We start from the raw sequence: 11,288 nt of genomic DNA, 5'->3' as shown, positions 1-11,288 counted from the left end.
AGTTTTAAAATGCCCCCACCTACAGCTACACGTCTTGGTTTTTGTTCTTCTTTTGTTCTTTTTTGTGTTCTTCATCAAAACAAAACACAAACGTTTCTTAAGCATTGTCAGAAAATAAAGCGATTTGCCAACCAGTTCTTGCTCTTGGACAATCAACACACAAGAAGAAGAAGAAGAAGAAGAAGAAGAAGAAGAGGAAGAAGAAAAGAAAACATCTAAAATTGTTGAGTCCAAAATTCATCCAGTGAGGAGAAAAACATGTAGCTTCCTCCTTGCTTGTAGTCTTTTTTTTCATTTTTATTTCACTGTCCAGTTTTTGTTTGAGTTTTTTGTTCATTGAAAATGCTCCGCCGTCAAGCCATAAAAAGAACTCACATCCCATTATCATTAGCTTACTGTTCAGAAATATACACTAAAAATGTGCATACACGAGCAGATAGAAACATTACATGACACAATGTCAGCTCATATGAAAACGTACAAAATGTGAATGTCCTCGAAAACTATTTAGCCGTCGACTCTTTTTGTGTTCTTCCTCAAAGCAAAGCCCAAAAAGAAAGAAAGAAATCCTCTGGAGGTCTTTTCTCAGCATCGTACCTCTTGCTTTGTTTTTTTGTTGAGAGAGCAGAATTTAGAATATATAACACTATATAATACCAAACCATCGCTGCCTGTTTGTATGTGGATTTAATTTGCTGCTGGGGGACCAAAGTGTCTCTCTTTGCTGACCGGCTACACTTGAATCCCTTGAACCGCCTGCTTGATGTTCTCCAACAGGACTTTGTTTTCTGGGCTCTGGTACTGGTCCTGGTTCGAGTACATATCCGTGAGGGTGGTGACGTAGGCGTCAAAGTTCTGCTCGCTTATTGGCTCCTGCAGGACCAAAGACACAACATGGAAGTTGTTAGAGGATTTAAAAGGTGCATACTTCCCAACCGGGACCCTGTTGTCTCATGTTTCTGTGTCTAACGGGGACATCGGGTCCTTGAACGCGCTCCAGTATTGAGGGAGAACGCAGTAATGTGACGTTATATGTCCGCTAACAGTGGTGGCTCGGGTTGGTGTTCTTCTTCTGTGGTGCACAGGGTCACAGCAGCCACAGCAGCACCATCGGCCTCCTGGTTCACGCGCTGCCTGTTGGGCCTCTAGCTCCGCCTCCACTCTCCATCCCTATCCTCTGGCTCAAATAAATATGGGCAGCCATAAGAGTTGCCAAGTTGCCATTGGTAACCATTTTGAGAAATTGGCAACCGATTCTTGGTCTTTGGTTTCTATCAGTGGCCCAATTGTTTTTATCATATGAAAAAAATAGGGAGAGCAAACAGCAAATGATGTTTATGTTATTTACATTATAACTGCATAGTACTCAAAATATACAGGGACTAAAAATGGCGACCATATGTTCAGTTCCGAGTTGATGGCCGGTTGCCACCTTTGAAAGTTAGATGTTGGGGCGTCGTCTCGATATGCTGCCATGACAGAGAACATTGAACATTGTCAGACTGTTTCAGTGAATGTCAACTGAAGGTGAGGAGTACCGAGCGATCACATAGTGGCTCTCCATCAATACTGGACCAATGGCAGACATTCTTGTCCCTGTAAGTCACTTGGACACAAAAACATGTGAAAATCCAGGTTGAAAAGTACCAAAGTCCTTTAAGAGTCTGAAAACCTTCCTGAAATGAATGTCGTCACTAAGTATTAGGAGTGTATGGCCTTTCTTTGCTTCCATGATAAGGACAACTTGTATGGGGGAAGTGAAGTCATTGCCTTACTTGCTGGTGCAGCTGTAAGCAGCTGTTGTTCCTCAGAGGAGGCTCTTTGTGTGCCAGTGGTTTCTACGGAGGCAGAGGAGGGACACATTTCTATTAGTTTGATTTAAGAAGCTGAGCTCTTTTTCTTACATTGAAACACTAGAGGGCAGTATTTGATATACAGCCACACACACAGACGCCTTCAAATGAACCGAGAAATAGAAGCTGGACACGGATGAAGACATCGAAGGACAGACCATGGTGTCAGAATACAGAGGTCAAAGTTAGCTGACCCAAGATGTGTGAGGATGTAATGACAGCATGGCATAGTGAGGGTGTGACTACTATGAAACAACAGAATGTAATACTTCTGCAAGAGGCAAAAGAAAGACAGAATGATAGACGACAAAAGACAGTGTCTTTGGATATTTTCAACCAAAAGCAAATGATCATAACATAATTCTAAAGGCACACACTAAACCTCAATGTAAACTACTGTACATACACTTTTGTTTCACCTAACCTATCAAACCTCATCTCACAACTCCCCCTCACTGGAAAGACAAGCCATGCTCCACATCGCAGACGAGGCATGCACAATCGGCTGTGGTTAAATGCACAAATAATAGATGCTGCGGCCGGCTATGTTCTGCAACGTGAGCGGCTTGCCGTTCCCGTTGGCCCTTACCATATGAGGGAGCTGGACATTAGCTAAACTGTTAATCAGTGACTGGCTGAGGTTGGCCAGCTCATGCAGGAGAGATTCATTTTGCTGTTCAATCACCTTGTTTTCCTCCTCTATGGACTTCAGGCTGGACTCCATTGTTGTGATCTGGGATGGGGGTCACATGATGTTACAGTATGGCGCTGTGTTGGCTCACTCAGACGTACAGAAACACGTAGAAGGGACTTACCTGTGTTCTGAGTTTGATCATGTCTGATTCCACCTGCGAGTTTGATTCACTTAAATCTTTGATTTCTTCATCCAGCTGTTTGATGTCCTCTTCATGCTCCAGTCCTGCAGAGGAGCAGCAGCAGCAGCACATTACTGCGAAGCCTTAGGTATAAACTAGATTAACAGTCTTTGTGTTGGACTCCAGTAATTACAAAAGGCACAACATGAGAATACACAGAAGACACAGTGTGAGTCAATAGAACTGAACTGTCATGGCCCTGATGCCTCTCCTCTCTTCCTCCTTCTCTTACATGGATCGTGGTTATGTGGATCGTGGTCTATGCCTACTACTCATTATTATTTCTGTCATATTCATAGATTGTGTTTTAATTCTGTACACATGACATCTATTGCTTCTGTCCATCCGGGAAGAGGGATCCTCCTCTGTTGCTCTCCTGAAGGGTTCTTCACTTTTTTCCCCCGTGAAAGTTTTTTTGGGGAGTTTTTCCTGATCCGATGTAAGGTCAAAGGTCAGGGATGTCATATGTACAGATTGTAATTTGTGATTCTGGGCTATACAAAATAAACTGAATTGAATAGAACTGATCCGACTCAACAATCTCAACAATCCCACAGACAAATATTTTACTTCAGATATTCCATGTCTAAGCCCCGCCCTGTTCTTCATTATTGACCTCCTCCTCCTGAACGGCAGTTTATTTCCAACATCAGCCTTCGCTCAGACAAAGTGGGCTTCCTGATTGGTTCATTAACTTGTTCTACATCCACCCCTGGTTGGCTGTGTTGTGTGGGTGAGCGCTAGTTGTAGTTACCGTTGCCGGTGTGCTGCTGCTTTATTGTTAGCATTTCCACTCCGGAGAGCCTGGCTTTCCTCATGGCCGAGGTGGCGCGTGGACAACCGGACAGACTGCAGGCAGCGACAAGGAGAAGCACTGATTCAGTATGTGACTCACGCAGGGAGAGTGAGAGGAAACATTGCATCAAAGTCGGTCTGAACAGAAAAGTAACTAACTGTTTTCATGCCGCTCAAACCACTCGTGTGTACGGTAAATATGTAGCAATAGCTTAGCTTAGCATAAAGACTGGAAACAGGGCTGTCACAATAACAGAAATAGCACGACACAATAAAAAAACCGACATCGCAATAATTAGAGAAAAGAAGAAGAAGAAGAAAGATTGCCAAATTAATTCTGAGTGTAGGGAGGCGCTGGGAAACAATACCGCTTTTGTCCACAGTCACCGCCAAAAAGAACACAAAAAGAAAGTTTCTCGTAGTAACTTTAAATATATTACGGTTATCTTCAATACCGGTGCAATGTGACACCCCTAACTAATCATCTCGAGGATTCACACAATTTGAAAGCCAACTCTTCAAATCGTGATATGTCGCACTTCGCCCGTGACCCACCTCCGATGTGTCAGGAAGCTGCCGCTGACGTGACCCGAGCCGTCACAGCCCGGCGTGGGGCAGGACATGCCCTCCGTCTTTCCGGACTTCCACGTGAACTGGATGCCGTTGAGGTAGCCGTCCTTTTGTCTCTTGGCTGCTATGGGGCACCCCGATGCGCTTCTGTGGGACGCGTACTTCCCCGTCACGTGTCCCTGTCCATCACACCCGGGCACTGGACACCTTGGGGACGACAAAGTGGAGTGTTCTCACTCAACGGTTTAGTTCATTCATTGTCACACATCCATTCAACCTTGACCTTCATTTGCTCACGTATTCAAAGTGATGCCATCATCTTTTCATCGTATTGGAGACGTCATCCTTTTTTTTGACCTGCTGAGTCTCTGCTACTGGCTCTCTGGTGTACACTACAGTGTGTCTGCCTCCTGAGTACTAAAACACCACAGACTGTATGAGCCAACATCATTTTTCTATCTCCACTGCTCTGATATAAACAAAGATACCATCGCCTTATTTAAAGCTGTCCCAGTGGCAGCCTTATCACAGTTTGGCAATGCTGACAGGGCACCAGTGCTAATCAGATGCAATGAGGCAGTAAATTATTCCAAATGTCACAGCTCCCCAAATGGATTATGGGGTGACGCTTGCTACAGTTGTGAGAGTATCAAGTCTGTCTGCGAATAGCAGCTACCAGGTTTTAGTTCAGCTTCATGGTTTCTGGACTGCAAAGAGACACACAGGGGTTATCACGTGCGCTGCTGTCTGCCACACCATATGAGACCTTTACTCTCGGACACATGGATCAAGAGTCAGAGGAATCTGTTTCACTGATCCATCCACGTGAGCGCCAAGACCTTCAGGGTACAGTCCACCGCAAAATCCCAAATACATATTTTCCCCTCTTACCTGTAGTGCTATTTATCAGTCTAGCTATGGAGATATCGGCAGTAGAGGATGTCTGCCTGCTTTCCAATATAATGGGACTACATGACATTCAGCTTGTGGTACTCAAGCACCAAAAACAGTAAAAACTGAAATCCTAACCCTCAAGATAATACACCGAGCATGCTGAAACAACTTTCATGTGGGAAATATTTCCTTTCTGCCACAGTTCCTCCATGAAAGTGCTCACAACAAAGAAGCCAACTGGAGTCATTATGGAGTTACCAGAGTCTACTGAAAAGAAACTACTGCAACTTTACCTCACACCACACGGGAGTTGCTGGTCTACAGCTCTGACTTTGGTGCTTTGTTTAAAGGGTCAGTTTGGATTCACCAAAGTCCCACAATAACAATAACAATAACAAACTAATTAAATAAGAACTAACTAACGGATCGACACAGTGGGAGAGCAGAAACTGCATTGTATGAGGTAACATTACAGTTTTTTTCCCAATAGTCTGGTGGCTTTGGTGGGAGCAAAGGTAGTTCCCCATTAGGAAGGTCATGAAATGAAAATATTCTAGCTATAGTATAATATATAGCGTACACATATATGATATATATATAGAGAGATTCTAAAATAAGTTTAGCTGCTGTGCACCCCCCCTTACTGACCTCCATCTACCGCTGGTTGTAATACACTGACTGTGGACCAGTACCTCATACCTGTATCATACCTCATACACTTCACAACAGAAGCATTCCCTTTGAGTCTCTCACTGGTTTCCAAAGTTCAAACAGTGAATCAAAATATTTGACAAAGACATTTGAATGTCAACAGAGCACACTGACTTATGTTATGAGGTTATGTCCTCACCATGCAACAGAATGACAACGGCAGGATCGGTTCGTTATTTGTGCTCTGCACCAGCGGAGCAATCAATGCAGCTGCAGGGCTGAGGCCGGAGACGGCCATCGTGGGGTTTGGGGAGAGTCCGATCAATCTCTCTGTCTCTCCTTACCGCTGCGTCTGTGGGAGTTCACCCCCCTTCTCCACAGCGCTACAGCCTCTGCTCCTCTGAAGTTCCTCCCGCACCTTCAGGTTTGGGCGTGAAACTTGACTCTCAGGCCGCGGCGCTCTCCTCAGAGCCAATGATTTACCAGCTGATCTATTCCTGCTCGGTCGAACAGCAAACACGCTGATTGGAAGAAACAGACAGCGCTGGGCTCTTTTGTTTCCCCTTCGCACAGCTTACTTGTGTCATGATCAAACAACAGAGGGGAAGTCATGTTTTTATATTTCTCATGGGAAATGCAAAGTAAACAGTGAGCAGCGAGCAGGGTTTGAAAGGAGAGACTGATGATCAGGGGCTGTGGTGTACCTGATAGGTTCCTGGTCCTCCTTGTTCTCTTTGCTGTGGATGATCTTTATCCCACTTTTCCTGGCCCGCGGACACCCAGAGAGACTGCAGATAAATGATACATGTTTGTGTATGTCACAGAGCTGAAGCACATGTCTGTGTTTGTGTGTTTGTTTACTTGTGATACGTTTAGGACGTATGTGAGGCACCTCGGTTCATGTGTTTTTGTACCTTCTGTGTGAGGCGTAGTTGCCAGTGATATGTCCCGAACCATCGCACCCTGGTGTCGGGCACCTGGGGCAGAAAACACAAAAAGGGCTCAGGGTCTACAGCAAAGATGGAGCATCCTGAGGATCATGTTTGCTTCACTAGGGTTATAATTAGAGAAAAGAGAATGCACTGCGACAATCGTCTTGTTTCTATCCATATAGCTCTAGAAGAACGCCGTTACATTCAACGTCCTATCTTTTTGTTAAATAAAGTGTATATATACTGTATATAAATATATATGTATTTATATATATATATATATATATATATATATATATATATATATATATATCAGTACTTGTTGGAAGGATCAATAGTTTGGTTCTTTTTAAGGGCTTTGTTGACTATATCAGCAGACTTGGAGGCAGTGAAATGAAGCTCCATGTTTGAGCATCCGCCTGTGCTCACCTGATGTTATGTGCACTAACTCTAATAGGCTGGACCTTGGCAGGATGAGCGAGACACACAAATCAAACATATATCAGTGAATCATCTCACGCCTTACTTGAGCTCTTGTGCGTTGTTGGCCAGCATACTTCGAATGCTTTTATCAGCTAAAGGACAACCTGAGAGACTGAAAAATACAACCAGTGGGACATTAGTCACAACTCGCTGCTGTAACACAAAGTAATCTCTTAGACCACACTCGTCTCTGCACGCAGACCTTTACAAACACACGCACACATAAAACATCAAGCAGGAAATGCACAAAAAAATAGAATGTAAAAAAGAAGCCATGATGCAAGTGCAGGGAGCTGATTTAAATAAGTTAACCCTCTGAGTATTTGAATTCATATGTAACAACAAGGAAGTCGTGTTTTCTCGCATGGTGGGCTCTGCACTCTACTTCAAACGGGACGAAGTGAATAAAACATAGTGAATTAACATATGGGGTTGTGTTCAAAGACTACAATTTAGCTGGAACCGCAAGCTTGTTTAGGGGAAATCTGGTGTACGTGCAGCCACGTCCGCCTCCAGACTGCTCTCACTCAGCCCTCGCAAACTCACCTCACACGGCAACGCTCGACAACTCTGCCCAAGTCTCCTCACTCTGAATGGCGAACGCTTAGTCTGCATTGCATTGTGGGAAGGGCCCGGAGGACTGAATAACATCGGCTTTGAAGGCTTTACGGCCGGCCCATTGAGAAATCACTTCATCCCAAGATTTAGCCTAAAAACGAGCATGCAGCCAGTCTTTAATTAATTTAGTCTTATTTCATGACACCCTTGTGTCGGCATGTCAAGTCGCCAATAGTCAAAGGGCTAACATATGAGAGAGAGAGAGAGAGAGAGAGACATTCTGCCTCCAGGTGTTTGACAGCCTAGTCGAGGTAAACTGAAAACAATAAAGAGAATCTACCAGGAGAAAAGGAAGTCACACCTTCGACGTGAGGCCAAATTGCTCGTCAAGTGACCACTTCCATCACACCCCGATGTGGGACATCTGCCACCGGAAGAATAGACAGATTCATAAGCCCAAAGGGAAGGAGGAGGAAATGTGAACATTTTAGAGAAAGGTGGGCGGGGGAGTGAGGTTTTTTCTTCTGATTGTTTTTCATTGTTTCCAGTTTAGCTTCACTGTCCGTGATCGTAATCGAGGTTTACAGAGAGCTGCACTCGCTGTGGCACACTGACGTCTAGTGTTGAGTCTTAGAAAGACGAAGCATCAAAAGAGGGAGGGGACGATTGCCATCAGAGGAAGCTGCCAACTCTGAGATTGGTGCGGACAAATGGATGAAGCTGTTAAATAAAAAGTCATCGAGCAAGGCCAGCAGCACAGGATGGGGAAGAGGGAGAGAGAGCAGGGCAGGGGTTCCCCGAGGTTAACTGGAGCAAAGAGAAAAGATGAAAACAAAAGAAAGAAATAAGATGAGGGGGGAGTGTGGTCGGCTGGATGGGAGGAACAGCGGGGGGCCGTTTGGGGAGAGGAGGAGGGCTCTTACGTTATCAGGTCCTTCTTGCTCTCCTTGCAGTGGACGTACTTGGGCTTGGGGCTGGGCATGTTGACGTCGGCGGTGTAGGAGCGGTCCTCCAGCAGGTCATGGAAGGGGTCCAGGTCGTCCGGCTGAGATTGGAGGGGGAGGAGGAAGAAAGGGACGGGAAGGGGAAGAGAGGGATTTATTTTTGTTTCTTGCTCCATCGTTACACATTCAGCAAATCATGCTCGTGTGCAGTTATTAAACAACACACGCACTCAACTGTCAGTTAGAAAGGATTTCATTAACTGGCACATGATGAAACTCATAACGAGAGTTTCTCATGAAACAGCCTTTTCGCTTCGCTTCGGCTTCCTTCCTCACCCACACACACACGCACACACACACAGTCTTGTCAATTTCAATGCTAATGCTTGAGCCTGTGTGACTATTGAGCCTCACCTGTCAGTCTAACAGAGCAAGAAAATAGATCCCCTGAGAGGCAATAATGACTCAGTGCCAAACTTGGTGTGTGTGTGTGTGTGTGTGTGTGTGTGTGTGTGTGTGTGTGTGTGTGTGTGTGTGTGTGTGTGTGTGTGTGTGTGTGTGTGTGCGGTTTGCACATGTTCTGCTGGGTGTGCGAGAACAGAACATTCATGGGGAGTTGGCCTGCTCTGCTCTCGTAATGCACCAGTCAGCCTGCTAGATGGCACTGCAGCGCAGCATCAGAGCGCTGCTGGCTGAGCCGAGCCGAGCCGAGCCGAGCCGAGCCGGGCTGTGCTTTGTCTGCAGTGCTTGCAAGCCCGGGCAAGACGGCTGTTGATGCAAAAAAATAAAAATCCAGATTCTTTTCTTTCACACTCGCAGTGTACGTACAGTAATGCCCATAAGGAGACGGGTCTAGATTCAGCCCAAATTATCCGGCGCTCAAGCTGTCTCCGATTGTGTGATGCTGGGTCAGCCAGCGAGCGGCTCCAATTAAAGGGAGCGCAGGCTGAGAGGCAGACAGGAAGGAGGACGACATATGCATACATACAGGGCGGAAAGTAGGCTGGGGATGGAACTCGCTTATCCACGCAGACGCACTCCCAAAGAGACCCGGGTACACACACACACACACACATACACACACACGCTCTCACATAAATATTCACATCCTGCACATACACCGACAGAGATGCGTGTGTGTGTGTGTGTGTGTGTGTGTGTGTGTGTGTGTGTGCGTGCATGCACGCGCCCGTGCACGCCGCCGACAGGCGCACCCAGCAGTGCTGCATTGATTTCCAGCAGTTCTTTGATGAGATGAGCTATTCCGATTCCCTCCCAAGGTGCTACTTTGCATAATTCATTTTTGGAGAGGAGCGAAAATGTAAAAACAGAAAGCCGGCATGATACAAACAGAGCGGATACCTCTGTGCATGGCAATGCTGACATCAATTAACATGCAGATTCATTAGGTTTCCCTCAAAAATCCCTCGCACGACTTTCTAATGATTCCAAAACGGCGCGTGAGACACAAAGGTGCCCAACCTGGAAGACAATCAGGCGGCAACGCAAATGTTTGACTTGCAGACGGTGTGTTGAATCAACGGCTTGGAGGGAAATCATTTGGGCTGAGACACATTGAACAGACAGCACGCCGGCTGCACCGTCTACCAGCATCAAACCACACGCTATCATACACTACTGCTTTATAATCAGCATTTTCAACGTTTCTGTCTCCATCCTGGTGAGTGTCTTCAAGGAAAGTGAATATGTGAGCAGAGAGCAGTCTTATGGTCAAAAATGTAACATTATGCATAAGAGTGATAACAAAATGTGTTCTGCTACAATTGGCACAATTCGATTCAAGGTGACTCAACCTTGACAGGAAACGTGTCCTATATTTTAAAGATAAAATAAATATGTGTGTTCTGTCCGGCCCCAAACCAGACACGAGTGCTCAAGTGAATTTACGGACATTCCCCCTTTACCTCTTTCTCGTCCTCGTCTATGTGTTTGATCTTGGTGTAGTCTACGGGCAGGTCCCAGCAGTCGGCGGCGTCCCCCATGCCGTAGCAGCGGGAGCCCAGCAGGGCGGCCTGCCTCTGGGGGGACATGGGCTCTAGAGGGGTGAGCACCGAGTCGCCTCCGCCCCCGCTGCACAGACGCTTGCTCATACTCAGGTCCAGCGTACCGTTCTCATCAACGTCTAGACCGGGGCTCTGGAGAGTGGGATGTGGTTTGTGTGTGTGCATGTGTGCGTGGGGGGTAAAGTCAGTGTATGTGGAAGAGATGGGTGTGTGTTGAGTTGCGTGTTTTCAGTGAGGTGGGAGAGGGGGGGGGGGGGGGGGGGGGGATGAAAGAGAGCGAGAGTTTCTGATTAAATAGCAGTCACATTCCTATTCTAGCATCAGAGGCTGGTAAGACCGTAGCGGAACACATGGCGAATGCCAAAGAAGTACATGAAGAGTGCTTAGATTGGTCAGTTCCTCCAGTGATGTCTTAACTTCTTACGTTGTTTTTTTGTTTTGATACCTGGAATAGATGGATCACGAACACCTGAAACAACATTCCAGTGTGTTTACCTAGTTCTTTTTGTCAGGCTGGGTTGAAACACTGGACACTTGGCAGTGTACAGCAGCAATGTGGTGTCACAAGAAGAGCAGGTCATCAGTGCTCAAGGACGAGTGTGCATGCCTATGTGAACCCCTCCTTCTCTCTCTCCCTCGTGCAGTCAGAAGTGCATGTGACTTTGTGTGTGTGTGTGTGTGTGTGTGTGTGAGCCTAATGTGAGTGGAC

General features: G+C 46.1%; 1 protein-coding gene across 1 annotated transcript in view; it reads right to left on the bottom strand.

Annotated features, from left to right (window-relative positions):
- Positions 1-732: 732 nt before the first annotated feature.
- myt1lb (myelin transcription factor 1-like, b) overlaps positions 733-11,288 on the bottom strand; it is a 35,089-nt gene continuing 24,533 nt past the window's right edge. Inside the window, 11 exon segments of the mRNA XM_034563448.1 lie at positions 733-873; positions 1,776-1,838; positions 2,443-2,586; positions 2,669-2,772; positions 3,483-3,577; positions 4,079-4,300; positions 6,343-6,426; positions 6,553-6,615; positions 7,097-7,165; positions 8,535-8,656; positions 10,481-10,711. Of these exon segments, the coding sequence (XP_034419339.1) occupies positions 733-873; positions 1,776-1,838; positions 2,443-2,586; positions 2,669-2,772; positions 3,483-3,577; positions 4,079-4,300; positions 6,343-6,426; positions 6,553-6,615; positions 7,097-7,165; positions 8,535-8,656; positions 10,481-10,711 (1,338 nt within the window).

This window comes from Cyclopterus lumpus, chromosome 22 (genome assembly GCF_009769545.1).
Source record: "Cyclopterus lumpus isolate fCycLum1 chromosome 22, fCycLum1.pri, whole genome shotgun sequence".
Lineage (NCBI taxonomy): Eukaryota > Metazoa > Chordata > Actinopteri > Perciformes > Cyclopteridae > Cyclopterus > Cyclopterus lumpus.
Note: the sequence above shows the minus strand (reverse complement) of the source record. Positions and strands in the feature narration are given on the sequence as shown.